This window comes from Mastigoproctus giganteus, chromosome 9, assembly GCF_048544385.1.
Source record: "Mastigoproctus giganteus isolate SK-2022 chromosome 9, ASM4854438v1, whole genome shotgun sequence".
NCBI lineage: Eukaryota > Metazoa > Arthropoda > Arachnida > Uropygi > Thelyphonidae > Mastigoproctus > Mastigoproctus giganteus.
Window position 1 is genome coordinate 22195090 of NC_143583.1, and position 22968 is coordinate 22218057.

General features: G+C 38.4%; 1 protein-coding gene across 1 annotated transcript in view; it reads right to left on the bottom strand.

Annotated features, from left to right (window-relative positions):
- LOC150080085 (uncharacterized) overlaps nt 1–4713 on the bottom strand; it is a 190026-nt gene extending 185313 nt beyond the window's left edge. Inside the window, exon 1 of the mRNA XM_090381665.1 lies at nt 4564–4713. Coding sequence (XP_090237791.1) covers nt 4564–4642 — 79 coding nt within the window. The 5' untranslated portion in view covers nt 4643–4713. The remainder of the gene's footprint in view (nt 1–4563) is intronic.
- Nucleotides 4714–22968: the final 18255 nt, after the last annotated feature.

A 22968-nucleotide genomic window follows, 5' to 3' on the forward strand; every position in this document is an offset into this window, starting at 1 on the left:
TCTCTTGCCAAAGCTATTGGCCGCTACTTTTGCCCATCTCTGTTCCCACCTCTGTCTAAACCAGATGGTTCTGTTGTCATTTCTACCAAGGATAAAGCTGACCTGCTAGCATCCCATTTTTCTTCCAACTCATGTATTAATGATCTTGGCAAAACACCTCCCACCATTGTCAACACGCTCCATTCAATGCCTCCTGTGGTCTTCCGTCAAAAGGATGTCAGAAGGATTTTGACGAATCTTGATGCTAAGGAAGCTCCAGGTCCCGATGGTATTTCTCCACTTGTTCCCAAAACCTGTGCTCCTGAACTTACTCCTATTCTTTGCTGCCTTTTTTCACTTTCTTATTCCAAAGGTGTTTTTCCTTCTGCTTGAAAATTTGCTCATATCCAGCCAGTTCCTAAAAAAAGATGACAAATCCCTCCCATCCAATTATCGTCCCATTGCAATTACTTCTACTCTTTCTAAAGTAATGGAGAAATTAATTAACCACCAACTCTTAAACTACCTAGAAACATTCCGTCTGATCAATGATCGCCAGTATGGATTCCATCGGTGTCGATCCACTGGTGATATTCTGGCTTATGTTAACCATTTATGGACGAATTGAATGGAAAGGTACGGTGAAACACAAGAAGTTGCTCTTGATATCTCAAAGGCTTTCGATCATGTTTGGCATAAAGGTCTTCTAAACAAGCTTCCATCTTATGGTTTGCCAACTGTTTTTAGTAATTAGTTATCCAGTTTTCTCTCTGATCGCTCACTGAGGGTGATGGTAGATGGCTCTCTGTCTTCTAACTTCTCCACTAATGCCGGTGTCCCCCAAGGTTCAGTTCTTTCCCCCACTCTTTTCCTCTTGTATATCAATGACCTTCTTCCACTGACTGGAAATCCTATCCATAGTTTTGCCGATGACAGCACATTGCATCCCACTTTCTATTTTGATAAACCTTGTCCTGCTCAATCAGCTTCAACTTCTCGAAAATCTGCTACCAATTCCTTAAATGCCGATCTTCAGATCATTCTCCAGTGGGGCAAAGACAACTTAGTTGATTTCAACCCTTCTAAAACTCAGTCTTGTCTTATATCTCGCAAAAAGGATTCTTCTGCTCCTATGCTTATCTTTAGTGACACTCCGATTTCTAGGCAAAATGATATATCTCTTTTGGGGATTACCCTGAGTTCTAATCTCTCTTGGCACAAGCACATTACTAATATTGCTTCCTCTGCATCTAAATAACTTGGTTTTCTCTTTCGCTCTCGGCGTTACTTTTCTTCCAAACAGCTGCTCATTCTGTATAAATCGCAAATCCGCCCTGCCGTTCCCACATCTGGGGTGGTGCCCCCAAAACCTCTCTCAGGCTTCTTGATTCCATTCAGAAGAGGGCAGTTAGGTTAATTAATGATTCGTCTCTCCACTCGCTTTCTCATAGACGTACTGTTTCTGCTGCATGCCTCTTCTACAGATACTTCCATGGGAACTGTTCTGAATTGGCTTCTATAATTCCCGCTCTCTCTTTCAAAACAGTCCGAACACATGCCGCCACCTGCCAACTTCAAACCCACAGAACCAACTTTTCATCTTTCAACTGCCGTTTTCTGGAACAACCTTCCTTCATACGTATTTCCTGAAAATTAGTCGACAGAAGTTCAAGTCCAATATCAACAAATATCTTCTTTCGTCTTCTCAACCTCCAACCCAAACACGGTACTAAATACTATAGGTTCTAGAACCTCTTGTGTTTGGGGTTTACATAAAAAAAAAAAGCACATTAAAAATACAACTTTCTCATCAAAAAGCTGGGTTTCTTGTTATCAGCAGAAGCATTATGGCAGGTTCTAACATTGAAATGGCAGCTGAGTACTTGATGATTCCCTTATTTAAGTTTGCCAAGCAACCTTTTCTTCAAGCACTCAAAATTGTCCATCAAATTACTGACTTTCCATTTCATTTCCTCACTCTGTCTGCACCTATCATACACTCAAAGGCATTGTGTTTTGAGTTGTGTGTGGATGAGTTTAGACTCCCAGAGTCTAAACTCATCTACACAACTCAAAATTTACAACTTTACAAAATATAACTGTAAAAAACTGTAACTGTATAACTGTAACTAATAAACGTTTTTTTTAGATGGCCATGATCTGAAAAAATGCACTGCTTTTCCCTGCCAACAGTTACTGCCCCTGCTGACTAGGAAGCAGGTTTCTAAATACTTATAATTCTTTTAAATATTAATAGACATTTAGAAAGTTAATAGAGTAATATGAAGTCTACCAACAACAAATAAAAATAAAAATGGAGGGGGAAAATGTGTTAATTAATGAAATATTTTGCGATGTGATCTGATTGAGGTGTATATGCCTTGAATGGGTTGAGCAAGCTGAATGCTGATGGGATTCTTCCTCTTGCTCAGACTAAGAACCTGAGGGACCACAGTTTCAAATTGAGGAAAGATAGTTTTAGAATAGATGTGCGGAAATTTGCCTTTAGCCAACGGGTAGTTGATTGGTGGAACAGGCTTCTGTTGTTGTGGAAGCTAATAGCCTAAATAAATTTAAGGCTGAGCTGGAGAGGCATTTGGAATGAATGGAGGGATGAAATGGGAGGGTTTTTTTTTTTTGGATGATGCTGCATAAGCTTGCTTTCTTGCATTGTATGCCTCTACTAATGCTAATATTTGGATATGATATAAACCCAGCTCAACATAACATGGCCTCAACAATGTCTCTGTAGGCTGAGACTCCTACCAGTGAAAAGCTGGCAGAGGAAAGACAGTGAGATTAGAGTCTAGCTGATCCAGATGCCTCCTGGAGAATTAACAGGTTTAGTCTGGTGGACTATCTAGCAGGAATCCAGCAAACACCGTTTTAGAGTTGTACCCTTCAAAACGTAAGGAATATTGAATCTTGCCATGATGCTCATCAACCTTAGAAGAATCCTTTATACTACTTGATGGAGGGGGAGGGGGGGTTGACATAGGAGTGCTCCAGAGACTAATGAGCTTCACCACTTCATACCTCCTATAAGCAAAGTGGTAATATTACACCAGATGATGAGTCATTTAATCACCAACAGATGTAATGACAAAATAAAAAGCTCAAATTACTACAAAACAAACAAAAGAAAAAGTGTTCTAGTGACATATGACCACAGTGTCACATGAATTGCTTCCAATTAGGAAAAAAAAATCATTTCTGGAACTTTTGGGCCAGGATATTGTGCATAGTGTAGCTGTCAATCTACATTGTCAAAATCACAGACTAGAGAGAATCTAGCACATTGTTTGACTCAGTGTTTGTGACTAAAGGATGCCCACAGTATCCATTTCTAACAAAAACTATCATTGTGGATGATAAAGCTTGCCTCAGTGAAGGTACATACAGACAGTAGCTGTAAACAGACAACAGCACATGATCATCATGTGCTTAATTGTGGCAACCCAATTACACTAAGATTCGTTATGAAGGGCAACAAGTGGAACACTGGTTCAACTGGAATGAAGGATTATAGGTAATACAGCACAACAGGGAGTTATGCTGAAACATTAATTCAAACTGAATCCTCTGCATTTGTAATTTTTACTAAGTCTTCACATCTTCTATCTACATGATCCATCTCATTTCTATGAATTGAGTATAGTTCATAACTAATATATACTCAAATCTCAAAAGTTTGTTACCACATTCATCTAGAATGTGGACTCTAAATGCCATTACAAACATCCATAATGCATTCCAATTTTGACGCTATCATGTGGCATGGTCAACAGTAAAGCATGGTCTCTTGTGGCCTGAATGTTTGTCAGAATCCTTGTGGCAATGCATGTTCACATTTTTAATTAATATTTTTCACATTTTTAATTAACATATGACTGCAAGAATATTGCAATATTCAGCAATGATACCAATCTCTATTCGCTGCTGTTCGTAATTTTATCTGTCTGCATTTGAAACTATTTTTCATGCACCCTGAACACAAATTCGTTCTTGCAATTTTATTCTTGTTGAGCCAGACGTTACAAAAAGTGTCACCATTGCAAACAGACATAAAATCTCCAATATTAACAGAAAATGCTTTTGAAAATTCTGTTTCATATAGCTATACGAGGCAAAACATTAATACAATCATATCTCCGCAATCCTTTATATAATAACAACACATTTTTTAGTTTTGGTTTCACAATGACGCCTGTGCCACCGATAAGAACAATTCGTTGGTACACAGCGGCCACCCATTCATCAGTTATAATGAACAAAGTTCCAAAAATTGATTAATCTAAAATGACGACTGATTTTGGTACATTTATTTTCTTCCACAAATAAAAAAACATAAACGTCGGTAACAACATGCAGTTGAGAAAAACGAAAATAAATGTCTACTACCTGCGGCAATATTGAAAGAACAAGATTAATCCACTGGGGAAAAAAAATAATATGTACATTAATTAATATTGGTATATTATGAGACAAATAAAATATACAAATATGGTTCTACAGTATAAGATTAAAACACTCAATGGGAAAGATTATCAGATAATCAACATAGAAACTAGTTTCATTTCATACCTAACGGTGCCCCTTCTTCCAGGCCCAATACTGACAAACATTTATGATATACCGCTGGATCTCTTATTCGTGTTGCCATCAGTCAAACTTTGGCATTCCTTTAAAAACGAAACCAGTAGCACCATTTGTTCAACAAAGCAAGAGTCCAAGTCAAATTCATCTTCTGTCAGCGATAACGCGCACACCACTTATCTGTACTGACAACAGGCTTATTCCATTATATTTTCGATTTCGACCTTATTGTTTTCTTTATTTGGTTTTTCTTATAATTTTTATTTACTTCTTAACTATATAATTGGTATTTTTCTTCTGCAAGATATATGTTGATGTTACTGGAAATGTGAAAAAAAATAATAAAAATAAATAAATAATAATAAACATAACACCCACCGTTTGGATAAATTACAGATTTTACTAATTTGTAATATCAGGATACAAAAAAAACCACCAGCCACAAGGTTGCCTGTAATGTCACAGGATTCAAATACAGTGTTGCCAACTCTTAATAATACTTCCCGCTATGTTCAAAATCCGCTATTTTTAAACTTAACCCGCCAACTTTTTAAATTTTCATTTGGGGTTAAATCATATTAATGGGTGCCATAAAAAATTATAACACCCCTACATTGGAAGTTTTTGTCCATACAAAAACTTCCAAATTGCATATCAAATGCAGTTTATCCTGAGGAAGAAGTAAAAAATAACAACTACCGTTTAACGGAGTTGATGAATTTATGCAGTAGCAATATTAATCACTTGATTTCTTGGCTAGCGAAAAATCACATTTTGCAAAGTACAGCTTTTGGTAAAGTTTGCAAACTTCAAATGCGGCTAACAAAAAGTAAATGTGAAATTCATATGTTTAGATGGGGTTGTAAGAAACCTTGCAGTAAAACAAAGAGTATTAGACATAAATCATTTTTTGATGACAGTACATTAGCGTTATCTCAAATTTATTATTTCTATGCATCTGGTCCTAAGATTAGTCTCAAGATAGCATTGCTCTTGATTTAAATATCAATAAAAAAATAAATAATAATAAAATAAATAATAAAAAAACTGTTACTGGAAAATGCAAAGATCTGAGGGAGATCTGCAGGATATCAATAATTGATTAAGATAGTTAACTAGGGGGATTTCAGAAAATGGAATACCTATCGAAGTTGAAATTGATGAATCAGCATTTTTCAAAAGAAAATATATAATAACCCCAGGGACTCATACTGGTGAGTATGGGCTTGGGATACCCAGGGTCCTGAGCTGGATATCATCATCGTTCTTCTCTTTCTTGGTGGTTCCCTTCTACTTCTCTCTCAATAATTTAGATTTTTTTTTTTTTTTTTTTTTTCGGCTGGTGTAGCATAAGCCTCAGGCTTCCTTGCACCGTATAGCTAATAATAAAATAATAGAGAACGACTAATATGAACACAATGAGTTTATGGTGCATTCGAAAGAATTACCAAACGATGTTTTTTAGTTCCGGTAGAAAATAGAGATAAAACAACTCTATTATCAATTATAAGAAAGAGAATATTGTCAGGTACAAGAATCATCAGTGATGGATGGCGTGCATATAAATATCTCTACCGAGACATTAATTATACCCATAATGAGGTTATTATTATTATTATTATTATTATTATTATTAGCCATATGGTGCAAGGAAGCCTGAGGCTTATACTACACCAGCCAAAAAAAAAAAAAAAAAAAAAAAAAAAAAATTCTGAATTACCCTGAAAGAGAGAGAAGTAGAAAGGATCACCAAGAAAGAGAAGATTTTTCATCGCTATAATTTTGTTTCTCCAGATGATTCAATTATGACGAAGAAAAATAATCCAATGGCATTCCTTCGCGGTTTCAAAAAAAAGGTGGGGCTAATTCATTAGAATTTTTCCACATTTTTAGATTTGATTTAACAATTTAAAGCTATGAACCAACGGTCATATCGTTTGACGACGAGTGTAACTACGTATTTAAATTGTTGTGTTTCCCCTCAGGGGATCCCTGAATAATATAAAACCAATTCTTCGCTTTACAAAAAAAAAAAAAACTATTAAATAAGATATCCCTACTATGTTTACGATGTATATCAATAAAACATTTCAATTATGAAATATTTATATTGTTAAATAAATATTTGTTAATTTAAATGTTACATTGCCAAAATATATAAAATGCTAAACATATTTTAAATTTTTACATTTAAACTCATTACGCTAAAAAAACCGCTATCCGCTATTACATATTTTAATCTGCCAAACCTGAAGCAGTTCCGCTAAATCTAGCGGGGAAACCGTTAAATTGGCAACACTGTTCAAATAGCCCTCAAAATCGAAGTTTCAAATGAACTTTTTCAATCACACATGAATGTTCAAAAAATATATATATTTAGATTTTCTTGTTTGTTTTTTTTTCACACTAAAATCTATACATAACAACACGATACTGAAATATAGCATTTACTCAAATACTCAGAGGGGTAAACTGCAGCCATTACAAACCACTGCAGAATTGAACCCTCCTCAACGATTCATGTTGAGGGGAAACGGCCTCAGCAGCAGAGGGGTCAGTAGAGGCAGTGCCGTAGCAGACGTTCTTTGAGTAGACCGGGGTTCAAGACCATGTCTACTAAATACGAGAGATAAACTATAACGTAATAGAGAAGCCTATGATAGATACTAACCCCAGGGGCTCACATCTGGTGAGTATGGGCTTGGCACACCCAATGATGATATCCTGAGCTGGATATCATCATTCTTCTTTTTCTTGGTGATTTCCTTTTACTTACTTCTGACTCTCTCTTTCTCTCAGAGTAATTCAGAATTTTTTTTTTTTTTTTTTTTTGGCTGGTGAAGCATAAGCCTCAGACTTCTTTGCAACGTAGGGCTAATAATAATAATAATAAGCTGGTCTCTAATCAAGTCGCGAAGTACGTAGTAGTAGTAGTAATAGAGGCATGTGATGCAAGAAAGCAAGCGTATGACCTTATGTGGCCTCAGTCAAAAAAAAAACAAAACGATTTCACACAACCATTCACTCTAAATGTTTGTCCGGTTCCTCCTTAAATTTATTTAACCTATCAACTTCCAGAACGACAGATGGGAGTTTCTTCCGGCAATTAACCACCCGCTGGCTAAAGGCTAATTTCCGCACATCTGTTCTACAACTGTCTTTCCTCAATTTGAATTTATGCCCCCTCAGGTTCGTAATCTGAGCAAGTGGAAAAATCCCATCAGAATTCAGTACGCTCAACCCATTCAAGGCCTTATACACCTCAAGCAGATCACCTCGCTGGTGCCTAGTCTCCAGACGCTGCAATTTGCAGAATTTAAACCTTTCTTGGTAAGACCACCCCCTTCGTTCTCCTCACCAACCTAGTTGCCCTTCTCTATACATGCTTCCTAAAATGAGAACTCCAGACCTGTAAGCCTCATTTACACAGTTCTCAAGACAGGTGAAAGCAGATTCCAAGAAATCCCTAGCAAAAGATGCAAAGCAAAACAACAAAGAGTTATTTACTTATGTAAACTCTAGCAGGAAGGAGACGAATCAGATTCGCCTACTTGATATGGATGGTTCAAACTGTTTATGATCCTGCTCAGGTAGCTAACAAACTGAATGAGTATTTTGCATCTACATTCACACAGGAGGATATGTTCAGGGAGGAGAATGACTGAAGTTTTATCAACCTCTGACAGGGAGCTATATGATTTTGTCATAACTGAGAGCAAAGTGGAGGAGAAATGGTTGAAGTAAAACACACGAAAGGCACCTGGGGTGAACGGAATCTATCCGTTTTTGGGCCCATTGTTGCTTTCTCTATTTATTAATGATATTGAAGAAGGTATATCCAGTTGCATTAAAGGAGGCACAAAGGAAACAAGGAAAGGAAATTTCTCTGTTGAGGACACATTTGGAGATGTCCAAATGTGTCCTCAACTCACAACGTGGGTTCAAAGGGCGACACGACTAATTACAGACCTGGTAGTTTTACTTCTGCTTGGTGAAAATTAATGGAGGCACTGGTTAAAGAAGCACTGCAGAATCAACTAGACAAGACTGCAGTTATAGTCCACACACACACACACACACAGCATGGGTTTGTTAAAAGGAAGCCCTGTTCGACCAATTTAATTGGATACTATGATGTGGTCACAAAAGAACTGAATGCAAAAAATAATTTTGATATCATATACAGTACTTGGATTTTAGGGAAGATTTTGATAGTGTTGAACATCGAAGACTATTGTACAAATTGGAGCAGTACGGCATTAAGGGCAAATAGCGTCTATGGATAAAGGGATGGTTGACTGGGAGAAGACAGAGAGTGGAACTCAGTGGGCAGGCACTGCTCTTCATGGAACAATGTTATTAGTGGAGGGGGAGCCCACCCTACTTCGCCCTTTCTTCTGCTTACCTCCTTTCTTCTCCTAAATCTCTCACCCCTTCTCTTATTTCAAAAAAATATATATATTTTTTTATTTTATTTTTTTTATTATTATTATATATTTATATATATTATATATATATATATATATATATATATATATATATATATATATATATGTAGTTTTATTATTATTTTATTTTTTTTATTTATTTATTTTTTATTTTATTTTTATTTATTTATTTTTTTAAATTTTTTATTTATTTATTTTATTTATTATTATTATTTTTTTATATTTTTATTTATTTTTTTTATTTATTTATTTATTTATTTTTTTTTTTTTTTTTGCCCTCCCTGGGAAGCTCAGGCTAACCCCAGGGTTGGCCTGTCAGAGTTCTTTTCCCACTTACCTGGTCCGGCTCCCAGTACCAGTGACGGTAACAAGCAGTCTGTGGTGATCCACAGACCCTAGGCTAACCGGCCAGATGAACTACATAACCCGCACTAAGCAAACATGAACATACACTAACATATGCTATCTGGCCTTGACAGTACTGTCTTACTTCACAAGAGATTCAAATGCGGAGTTGTGCGAAAGCACCGGTGCCGCTTGTCAAAAAACACTATGTTACTATATTAGTGGAGTCACCGAGTGCGTTTTTGGGCCCAATGTTGCTTTCTCTATTTATTAATGATATTGAAGAAGGTATATTAGGCTTAATGTTTAAGTTTGTAGATATTTATACGAAGGTTGGCAGGGTTGTTAATGACACTAATGATGCTGCGCTACTGCAAAAGGTTCTAGAAAAAATTAGCAGATGGGCTGAGAGGTGGGAACTGAAGTTGAAAATTGACAAATGTAAAATACTCAATATGGGTAGCAAGAACCCAGAGTAACATATCGACTGTGTGGTACTAAATTCAGGGTAGTGGAGAATGAAAAAAAACTGAAATAACTATGCAGTCAGTAATGAAGTTTTTTGTTGAGTGCAGACAGGCTGCCAGAACAGGCAATGGGGCCTTGTTAATGATATACAGGAATTTTTCTTGCCTGGAATAAGGAGGTGATTGTCCTCTTCTATAAGACTATGCTCAGGCTATACCTTGAATACTGTATACATGTCTGGAAGCATCATTTCAGGAAGGATGTAGACACTACAAGTAGGTTTACACTACAAATTATTATTATATATTTTTTATTATTATTATTAGCCATATGGTGCAAGGAAGCCAGTGGCTTATGCTGCAACAGCCAAAAAAAAATTTTCTGAGTTACCCAGAGAGAGAGAGATTCATGGAGATAAAGAGAGAGAGAGAGAGAGAGAGAGAGAGAGAGAGAGAGAGAGAGAGAGAGAGAGAGAGAGAGAGAAGCAGAAGGGAATCACCAAGAAAGAGAAGAATGATGATACCCCACTCAAGGCCCTGTGTGTGCCAAGCCCATGCTAACCAGATGTCAGCCCCTGGGATGTTAGGTATGTAGAGATCATGCTGTACTGTGCTTTATATATATATATATATATATATATATTGAAAACAGTTAACTGTTATATTTCTTACTTTTTGTTATACTTCCTACATTTAACTTATATTTCTTACATTTAACTGTTATATTTCTTACAATATATATAAATATACAGTGAGTGATCACTGAATTATGACCACCTACCTAAATACTTCGTAGCTACTCCTTTTGCCCTCAACACAGCAGCTATCCGACGTGGCATTGATTCAACAAGATCTCGGAAGCGTTCGTGAAGGTATGGCCAACCAAGCTGTGTATAACACGTTCAGCAATGCAGGTATGGAGGTTATTGGTATATCCAGATGCCTCTTATGCCTTTCCATAGTGTCCCACAAGTGCTCTATGGGATTGATATCGGAGGAAGTTCGTAGGCAAATCGATATGCTGGAGGTCAGAACTGTGTTCCTCAAACCATTCATGCACAAGTGCCCGATGGCTCGGCGCATTATCATCTTGGAAGACACCATCGCCATTCAGGAAAAAGTGTAACATAGCGGGATGTACACAGTCAGCAAGCAGTTACGATAGTGGAGACCACTGATACGTTGTTCCACATGCACCAGGAGTCTAGGTTCCTTCCAATGAAACTTGCCCAACACAATACAACCGCCTCCACTGGCCTACACTTTTAATACCATGCATGAGGGATCAAGAGCCTCATGTTGTTGATGCCAAATCAGTACACGGCCATCCATGGTGTGCAGTAAATAACGTGACTCGTCAGACTAGCACACCTTCCAGTCTTATAACGTCCAACTTTCATGCTCTCTGCACCAGACGAGTCATTTAAGCCGATGAACATTGGTTAGGAAAGGATGCTGTAGGGGCTGTCTGCTGGTATAACCCACACGTGCGAGTGTGCAACGCATGGTCACGCCAGATATTGTTCTGTGTTGGCCCATGTTGTATTGGGTAGTTAGTCAACTCTTCAACAGTGCTGCGCTTGTTCATCTGTATGAGTCATCGGACCTGGCGCTCACCTCTGACATAAACCTTTCGCTGACCTTTGCAGTTTTGCCGTCGGGTCGTTGTTTCACCATTTTGACGCCAGTCTTGGTACACTTCAACTAGCGGCTCTCGAATCCCCCACCAGTTCAGCCATTTAGGAAATCGAGGCACCAGCTCGTTGAGTACCCACAATCTGTCCTTTATAAAAGTTCAATAAATCCTTTCTTTTACCCATTACGCTCGGAATTTTATTACCTACTGGACCACTGACAAAGTCAGTAGGTCGACTAACTGCGCACTCTCGTACTTCATGTGGTCAGTGGGTCGCATTCAATGTTGATAGGGGTGGTCATAATTCAGTGATCACGCAATGTATATATTAAATGTAATTTAAAGTCAAAGTAATTTAAAGTTGATGGAAAAAAAAAATAAATAAGCAAGGTAGGAGAAAGGCACCAAAACGCGGCAAGAAGCAGTAAAGGATGCAAAAGTATATAAGCGTGTAAAAATAGATAAGTCTGATAAAGTTTGCATAGATGGAAGTGAAAAAGTTACACATGTTAAAGACTAGAAGGGTTAGGAAAGTAGAAAATAGAAGTATTGTAGATTTTTAAATGAGCGATACGAAGGTTGAATCGGTCGTGGCAGAACAATAGCTTGGCAACCACGGTCGTCGGATTTGACCCTTTAAACTTTTACTTATCGGGTTATATCAAAGAAATCGTGTATTCCTCAGTTTGTACAATTGAAGGAAATGATTGTGCTGTCGTTTGAAACGTTAATAACTCGAAACACACTGGAAAGGCTTCAAGATAATCTAATGAAAAGAGCCCAGCTTTGCATGCAACAGAATGGGCAACAGTTCTGAAACTAATAAAAGTAAGTGTCGTGTCTTATTTTAATTTACATATCCTAAGTTAAAGTACGCACGCGACATTGTAAATAGAAGAGTAAACAGTGGTCGGCATCGAGATCCGCACAACGGTGCCTTAATCAAGTGAACGCATACTCAACTATTATTTAAAGTCGAATTTCTCAAAATGGAAGCCTCATATTAAAAAATTTTATTCCACAATTTCGACTTATTTTTTCATGAAAAATCAGACTCTTTTCGATTGTACCACGGATTATGAACAACCCTGTATATACATTAACATTAGTTGTTCCACAGGGGTTCATCTGGACATCATTCTTCAAATGGAAATTAAGACATTCGACTCTTAATAGTATTCAAAATGCAATGTGTACAATAAGGTTTCCAGGCAAGTTTATGCATTAATATTCATTTTCCAAAAAAACGCCTATGTTTTATATGATCGACTAGCGCTTTATATATTGGGACAACAATCTCTTGTTCTCAAGATCTATTCTGAAACGTGGAGAATAGATTGGCAACATCGAATGGGCGTTATGTTTATTCACTCTTAACTCCTCCTATAAGTTAGACCTCAGAATTCCGCAAAACTATGGCTCTTTTACTATAAAACTCATGCTGTGGGTAACGTGTACCAAGAGAATGGCTAAGAGGCATGGATGATTATACAAAACATGGTTTATTAACTCTGGTATACAAACAGGTCTAAATGATATAGTTATATACTTTTATATGATTATATAAGAGCTCTTTCTCTGATCAAAAGGATAAAACGACATACTATAAAACTAATGATACACGTGTACACACTTGTCTGTGTTTTACATGTGATTTTCAGTTGGCACTGCTGCCCACACTCTCCGAAGCCAACAATAATCCTCCAGTTCGAGTGTAAGTGTACTATACAGGTTTAAGAGTCATAACCGATGGTTCCATTAATACAAATAGATCTTGCCAATCTTAAACTCTAAAGCCTAGTAGTTTAAGCTCTAGTAGCTTAAACTCTAAAGCCTAGTAGCTTGGAAGCTACTAGGCTTTACATACCAAGTAAGAAATATTGTTCAACGTTTAGGCCTAAATGGATGTCAGATGAACTGATGAGGCATATGGCAGAGAAGAAACATGCATGGGATACATACAAATTAACACATGACACAGAAGCCTATGATAGATATAAGCTGGTTTGTAACCAAGTCCAAAGGAGGTTAGGCAGGCGAAGGCAGATTATGAGAAATCTTTGGCAAGGAATGCAAAGAAAAACAGCAAAGAGTTCTTTACTTATGTAAACCCTAGAAAGAAGGGGATGAATCAGATTGGTCCACTTGATATCGTTGGGTCAACTGTTGATGATCCTGCTCAGGTAGCTAACAAACTAAATGAATAGCATTAGCATTAGTAGAGACATTTGATGCAAGAACGAAAGCTTATGCAGCATCAGCCAAAAAAAAAAAAAAAAAAAAAAACCCACTTCCACTTCACCCCTCTGTTCGTTCAAAATACCTGTCCAGCTGAGCCTTAAACTTATTTAGGCTATCAACTTCCACGACAAGGGATGGAAGTCTGTTCCACCAACCAACAACCCGCTGGCTAAAGGCAAATTTCCGCACGTCTATCCTACATCTGTCTTTCCTCAACTTGAATTTATGCCCTCTCAGGTGATTATTCTGAGCGAGAGGAAGAATCCCATTAGCATTGAGCATGCTCAAACTATTCAAGGTTTTATACACCTCTATCAGACCACCTCGCTGCTGCCTAGTCTCCAGACACTGTAATTTGCAAAACTTAAGCCTTTCTTCGTAAGAGCACCCCTTTGTTCCATTCACTAATCTTGTTGCCCTTCTCTGTACTCGTTCCAGCAGCTCTACATCCTTCTTGAAATGAGGCCTCCAGACCTGTATACAGTACTCAAGGTGTGGCCTGACCATTGCCTTATACAAGGGAATAATCACCTCCTTATCCCTGCTAGAAAAATTCCTATATATCATTGACAATACACCATGAGCTACTCTTGCAGCCCGTCTGGTCTTAGCTGGTTTTAGCTTTCAACATAACACAAGACCTGTATTTTTATATTTATTAATAGAAAACCTTTTTTTACCCATTTAACTGTGTCCTCCATTACAATTTCTGAAAGGTGGTAACCCTAAGCGGGCCCGAAATGAGAATCTTACCTAGAGGCCGATTTTATCTTAGTCTGCCACTGGTGAGTCGAAATAATTCAGAAATCAGCACAAAACTGTGGTTAATGTCTATGCTAAATGATCGTTATCGGTGATGATCGTATCTAGTAAACGAAAAGCGATTTCAAACAAAACAAGAACTAATACAAAGTTAACCAAGCACAGTTCATATAATGTACTGTGAAGAGAATTGCATAAGATGGATAGCCCTCGTGGCTTGCCCATTTGGTAGAATAGCCGTCCTCTCCACATAGGTGGAACCCCAAAAACGTTTCTCCTGTCAATGACGCAAATTAATTTTATGTATTTTTTTTTTACAGAGTGGCTGAGTTACTTGTTTGCAGGAGAGGGTAGCATATATTTTTCTTTTGGAAACTTCGGTTTTCGTGTAACAAACAAAAAATCGACCATGTAACAAACAAACAAATTTCGTGTAACAAACAAAAAATCGACCATGCAATTTACAGTCATAGTACATGGGGCGCAACATGCCTAAGTTGTTGATGCTACTAAAGGAGTAGTTTTCCAAACAATACTAAAGTTAACATTTGTGCATCAACACACCCCAATAAAAGAAAACGTAAAGCAAATTAGGGCAACCCAAAAACTAATTCATCTGCCCATGTGTATTATGTCGGTAAATTGCGTGTGTTATGGTGGATTTGTTGAACGCAAAACCAGAGTTTCCCCGGGAGACTTGCTATCGACGTCTCAGACTGATTAACATAGCCATGGAGTGAAAAATAGCCGATAAAAGTTCCTGACGTCGTTCGCGGGATTCGAACTCGGGCCTTTCCCACCCAGTGTGGGACTGTGATGATGCCACTGTGTGACCGCGCAGATAAGTCCAATCGTGGCTAAAAATTAATAATCATATTAGACCACCCGAAAATGTTAATTAATCTGCTGTCGCATGGGCATTATGTCTGAAAATTGCGTGCGTTCTGTGGTAGATTTTCTTGTTTTCCTGGACGAAAAACATGAGTTTCCTGGGAGGGAAACCTTGCCTACTACCCCGCGGACCGAATAACACACCCACAGAATCTCTTGAACAACACGAAATTCAAACACGGAACTTTTCTACTAGGTGTGGGATGACGATGTCACAGTGCTATCAGTACACACTTTAACTTAAATGCTTCAATCATAAATCTATTTCAGGATGTTTAACTTTTTGTACCTTGTCACTAACATCGCAGTGGACGAACGAAAGTTCCACCCTATCGCCAAAGAACAAGAAGGTACGAATGGGCTCAGGAACACTGAACAGTGGAGAAGTATAAAATGTTATCCGGTTTGAAGAATCCCGGTTGTTTGATGACCTGCTATTTGACGTTGAACGAAAATCCAGAATATGGCTTACTAGTATCAGTCCTTGAACCCATTCTGCCTAGTGCCAACAATGCAAGCAGTCGGTGTCTGTAAAAGGTATGCGAGTGGTTTTGTGGTGAAGATTAGGTTCCTTGATACCAGCTAGGCAGCATTTGGATATCACAGATTATCTGGATATCATGACTGACCATACCCAGCCATTAATGGCTGCAGTGTGTTTATCTGATTCCTCGCAAGTAGTACAGTTCACACAATAACCGTCCTCCCCGATCTGGGTGGAAAAGACGGTGGGCAATTTATGAGCTTTTTTCATAATGAGGCTGAGAGTTTTTTTTTTTTTTTTTTTTTTTGGTAGTTGTTGGCGCATAGGCTTCTGTGGCCATAATGCACCTCCCAAGGTTTTTTCAGTACTTTGATCCAAGCCCGAAGCGGGAATCGAACCCGCGACCTTTGGGTTGCCAGGCAGGCACTTTACCCACCCGGCTAGCCCGGTCGGCAAGAGACTGAGAGTGACCAATGCTAGCAGTTTGGTAAATAAATTTGATGAATTTGAGGTATTGCTCAAAGCATCAAAGGCGGATATTTTTGGGATATCAGAGACGTGGTGTCACACAGATATAAGGAATACAGAACTGGAATTTGGGGAGTACAATGTATACAGAATGGATAGGAAGGGAAGAGGGGTTATGCTATTAGTTAAGAAATACATAAAATCCAAGGAAGTGAAGCCAGTGGACATCGCTGGAAAGTGCAGTGTCGAGTCAGTTTGGTGTGACATAAGCATTGGGAGATCAAAATTGAGAGCAGGAATGTGCTATAGGCCTAATGACTCTGATGAGTATAATAAGAAACTGTACAGAGAAATAGAGTGGGCCAGTACATCAGAGAATCTTATAATGGGGGATTTTAATTTCCCAGATATTCACTGGAATTTGTAGGTGAGTCTCACACACTAGCAAGGCTTTTGTGGATTTATTGGATGATTGTTTTCTACATCAGCATGTTCGGGAGGCAACTAGAGGGAGTAATACTCTTGATTTGATTATCAGTGGTGATTCTTCATGCATTAAGAATCTGCAGATAAAAGAACCACTAGGTGGCAGTGATCACAGTGTGCTGAAGTGGGACTTACTCAAAGAGGTAACTACCATTACGAGTAAAGTGAAGGGTTATTGCTTTCGTAAAGGCGACTACGATGGTCTGAAACAGTATTTAAATTCTATACAGTGGGACCAACTGATGATGTTACCAACAGCAAATTCAAAATGAGAAGCATTCAAAGAACTTATCTTGGAAGCTACTAGGCTTTACATACCAACTAAGAAATATTGTTCAAGGTTTAGGCCAAAATGGATGTCAGATGAACTAATGAGGCGTATGGCAGAGAAGAAAAATGCATGGGATACTTACAAATTAACACATGACACAGAAGCCTATGATAGATACAAGTTGATATGCAACCAAGTTACAAAGGCGGTTAGGCAGATTACGAGAAATCCTTGGCAAGGGATGCAAAGAAAAACAGCCAAGAGTTCTTTATTTATGTAAACTCTAGAAGGAAGGGGATGAATCAGATTGGTCCACTTGATATCGATGATTCACCTGCTGATGATCCTGCTCAGGGAGCTAACAAACTACATATGGAGGTATTCAGCGTGGGGAATGCCAGAGGTGTATTCAACTCTGGCAGAAAGCTAGAGAATCTTGTAATAACTGTTGAAGATAAACACAAGAAAGGCACCTGGGGTGGATGGGATCTATCCAGTTATATTAAAGGTGGCAGCAAACCCTTAGCCATAATTATGAGAGCTTCCTTGCACTCAGGGGAGGTACCCACAGACTAGAGATGTGCAAATGTGGCCCCAATTCACAAAGGATGATAAAAGGCCGACACAAGTAATTATAGACCTGTGAGTTTAACTTCTGTTCCAGGAAAATTAATGGAGGCACTGGTTAAAGAAGCACTGCAGAATCATCTAGACAAGACTTCAGTTATAGCTCGGACACAGCATGGTTTTGTTAAGGGGAAGTCTTGCCTGACCAATTTGATTGGATACTATGAAGCAGTCACAAAAGAACTGGATGCAGGGAATAACTTTGATATTATATACTTGGATCTTAGAAAGGCTTTTGATACTGTTGCACATAGAAGACTGCTGCACACATTGAAGCAGTGTGGCACTGGAGGCAAATTGCTGCTGTGCATAAGGGGGAGAAGACAGAGAGTGGTAATCAATGGACACTGCTCATCGTGGACCAATGTTATTGGTGGAGTCCCTCAGGGTTCAGTGTTGTGTCCATTATTGTTTTCTGTATTTATAAATGATGATGATGATTGTATATCAAGCTTAAAGTCAAAGTTTGCAGACGATTCAAAGGTTGGCAGGGTTGTCAAGGACACTACTGACACTATGCTGCTGCAACAGGATCTGTAAAGGTTGAGCTGAGAGGTGGCAAATGAAGTTTAACATTGACAAATGTAAAGTACTACATATGGGAAACAGAAACCCCAGAGCAACATATTAACTCTGTGGTACTGCACTGACAATGGCAGAATGAAAAGGATCTGTGGGTAAATGTGCAGGCAGATATGAAGTTTTCTGAGCAGTGCAGACGGGCGGCAAGAGTAGCTCATGGTGTCTTGTCAATGATATATAGGAATTTTTCTAGCAGGGATAAGGAGGTGATTATTTCCTTGTAAAAGGCAATGGTCAGGCCACACCTAGAGTACTGTGTACAGGTCTGGAGGCCTCATTTCAAGAAGGATGTAGAGCTGCTGGAACGAGTACGGAGAAGGGCTACAAGGTTAGCGAATGGAACAAAAGGTTGCTCTTACAAAGAAAGGCTTAAATTTTGCAAATTACAGTGTCTGGAGGCTAGCACCGGCGAGGTGATCTGATAGAGGTGTATAATGCCTTTAATGGTTTGAGCATGCTCAATACTGATGGGATTTTTCTCTTGCTCAGTATAGTCACCTGAGGGGGCACAGTTTCAAATTAAGAAAAGACAGATGTAGGATAGATGTGCAGAAATTTGCCTTTAGCCAACGGGTAGTTGTAACAGACTTCCATCCCTTGTTGCAGAAGTTGATAGCCTAAATAAATTTAAGGCTCATTTGGACAGGTATTTCGAACAAACGGAGGGGTGATGTTGAAGTGGTTTTTTTTTTTTCTTTTTGGCTGATGCTGCATAAGCTTGCTTTCTTGCATCATATGCCTCTACTAATGCTAATACTAATTACGTCAATCTCAGGTAATGGTTGCATGGTTTTTTTTCCTTCTAAAACACTGGAAAATCAACCACAGAACACATTCAATTTACAGATAAAATATTGACACCATTATGGTCTATATTTTCTATTTCTAAGTCACTTTTTCTAATTAAAACCTACAACAGTGTATAGATCCATCTGCGAATGGGTTCTCTGAACAGCATGACACCACATGTCACTGACTTATGTCTCTTAGGGGCACAAACAGATGACGTTGTAGGACAGATATTCTTTACAGAACACAAAATATAAAGCTGTTGTACACGTTGGCTACAATGATATTTAGAATAGACGTGCGGACTTCTTAACAAGTGCAAATTCCAGGAAATGTTGGGAAAAATTATTACAACCCTTTTGCCTACTGCCCTGAAGTCATCCAGCTATCCACCTGATTTGCCCCGTGATTCCAACCTGTTCCAGCTTATAAAGTAACGGCTCATTTGGAACTGAGTCAAATGCTTTGCTGAAATACAAATATATTGTCCAAATTATTCTCTAAGTGCAGCTCTTGAGCGACCTTCTCAAAATAGTTAACCAGCTTTGGTAAAGATGATTTTCCTTTACAAAACCATGCCGAGTATACTTCAGAATTCCATTTCTATCTAAATGATCCTGAATTCCTCACTTGATCATTGTCTCCAAGATTTTCCCTACTACTGAAGTTAGACTTACTGGCTGGTAATTTCCCAGTTTTTTTTAGAACCGCCCTTATGTATTGGAGGTACATTGGCACTTTTCCAATCTAATGGAATCAATCCTGAGTCCAGTAATGCTGTCATAATTAGCCCCAATGTGCAGAGATTATGGGGTATATGCCATCCACCAGAGGAGCTTTACTGGTCTGTAGGCTCAAAAAAGGTTTTTAATTAAATAAACATTTGAAATTCCAACATAATTTTTTTTTTTTTTTCAACTTTAATCCCAGTAACATGAAAGATTTTTCTTCTGTAAATATTCTACGTCCATTACATAAGGATCCGATCTGGTGTGTCCTCTTCTTTTCATTTATAATATATGAAGAATTCCTTATCTCCCTTCTTTGCCAGTGATTTCTCATAATCTGCCTTTGCCAACCTAACCTTCTCTGTGGCACTATTACAGCTCACTATGTGGCTGTTATAGACTTCGGTACTTTTTATTGTTCTATAACTTTTCCATGCTATATTTTTCTGCTCAAGTAATCTGGCAACTTTATGATTCATCAAACGCATTCAAGGGTTCAGTGATTATTGTTTTAAAGGTATACCATAATTCAATTGTATTCACACTCTCGAATCTACACAGTTAATAGAGACCCTTAAGGCATCGTAATATCCTTTCCTGAAATTATAACCCATTCCTTTGCCTTTAATTACTGCTACCTCTCTCGTCATCGTCCACCGCAGTACTCCGTGATCACTTCCTGCTAATGGTTCCCGTTCTGCCAACCCTATTATGTCATCTGGTTCATGGGTGGTGATGAGGACTAGAGTATTTTTTTTCCCTAGTACTTTCCCTCACTTGTTGATACAAATAGCATGCGAACGTTACTCATACTCATTTCATTGAATACACTTCTGTATGCAATGAAATGAGTATATTCATTCGAACAATTAAAAATTAGTATTCTTGTTTGTAAAGTTAACTACCTTGACACACCCTTAGTTATTTAAGATAGCTTTCTAGGCATTAGCTATCTGCTCATTTGAAACGTTTCTGCTCTCAAAACATCTTTAGCATTAGCATTAACATTAGCCTTAGTAGAGGCATATGATGCAAGAAAGCACGCTTCTGCAGCATCAGCCAAAAAAAAAAAAAAAAAAAAAAAACACTTTCACTTCACCCCTCCGTTCGTTCGAAATACCTGTCCAGCTGAGCCTTAAATTTATTTAGACTATCAACTTCCACAAAAAGGGATAGAAGTCTGTTCCTCCAAACAACTACTCGCTGGCTAAAGGCAAATTTCTGCACATCACTAAAGGCAAGTTTCTGCATGCTCAAACCATTAAAGGCATTATACATCTCTATCAGATCACCTCGCCGGTGCTAGCCTCCAGACACTGTAATTTGCAAAATTTAAGCCTTTCTTCGTAACAGCAACCTTTTGTTCCATTCACTGACCTCGTAGCCCTTCTCCGTATTCGTTCCAGCAGCTCTACATCCTTCTTGAAATGAGGCCTCCAGACCTGTACACAGTACTGAAGCTGAGGCCTAACCATTGCCTTACACAAGGGAATAATCACCTCCTTATCCCTGCTAGAAAAATTCCTATATATCATTGATAAGACACCATGAGCTACTCTTGCACATGTCTGCACTGCTCAGAGAACTTCATATCTGCCTGCACAATTACCCCCAGGTCCTTTTCATTCTCTACCACTGTCAGTGTAGTACCACAGAGTTGGTACACTGCTCTGGGGTTGCTGTTTCCATATGTAGTACTTTACATTTGTCAATGTTAAACTTCATTTGTCACCTCTCAGCCCATCTGCACAACCTTTCTGGATCCTGTTGCAGCAGCATAGTGTCAGTAGTGTCCTTAAAAACCCTGCCAACCTTTGTATCGTCTGCAAACTTGGACATTAAGCTTGATATACCATCATTATTATTTATAAATACAGAAAACAATAATGGACCCAACACTGAACCCCGAAGGACTTCACTAATAACATTAGTCCACGATGAGCAGTGTCCATTGAGTACCTCTCTGCCTTCTCCCCCTCAACCACCCGTATAACCATATCAGTAATTTGCCTCCAATGCCACACTGCTCCAATTTGTGCAGCAGTCTTCCATGTGCAACAGTATTAAAAGCCTTTCTAAGATCCAAGTATATAATATCAAAGCTATTCCCTGCATAGAGTTCTTTTGTGACTGCATCATAGTATCCAATCAAATTGGTCAGGCAAGACTTCCCCTTAACAAAACCATGCTGTGTCCGAGCTATAACTGAAGTCTTGTCTAGATGATCCTCCAGTGCTTCTTTAACCAGTGCCTCCATTAATTTTCCTGGAACAGAAGTTAAACTCACCGGTCTATAATTATTTGTGTCAGCATTTGATCCTCCTTTGTGAATTGGAGTCACATTTGCACATCTCCAGTCTATGGGTTCCTCCCCCCGAGTCCAAGGAAGCTCTTATAATTATGGCTAAGGGTTTGCTTACTTCCTTTGCTGCCTCCTCTAATATAACTGGATAGATCCCATCTACCCCAGGTGCCTTTCTTGTGTTTATCTTCAACATTCTCCTCCTTATTACAAAATCATCTAGCTTACTGCCAGAGTCGAATACACCTCTGGCATTCCCCTCGCTGAATAACTCCTGATGTCTGAATGTCGATGAAATATTCATTGTTTCTTAGCTCCCTGAGCAGGATCATCAGCAGGTGAATCATCGATATCAAGTGGACCAATCTGATTCATCCCCTTCTTTCTAGATTTTACATAAGTAAAGAACTCTTTGTTTTTCTTTGCATCCTTTGCCAAAGATTTCTCATAATCTGCCTTTGCCTGCACAACCTCCTTTGTAACTTGATTACAGATCAAATTCTTGTACAGCCGTTATTGTAAAGCAATACTGGTTGGTGTGTGCTAAGTGCTAATGCAACTAAGACTGACAGTACATTGTGCTGTTATAGTTTGTATTGTTCAATCAGTTTGTCTGTGGTGGTGGACAACAAACCCGTTTTCAGAATATAAAACAATGCAATCTCTGCCCAAGAATAACCCAGGCACAAATTTAAAAAAAAAGTCAAAAATTCCTACCATTGAGATGGGATTCAAACCCAAGTGTTTACCACACTGTGTGGAGGAACTGTAACTGCCATACTAACTGCAAGTGAAGTGCAATAATGCACAACTTCATAAAGTTTCGACATCTTTGTCAAATTAAAACAACTCTTCAGCGAGTGAAC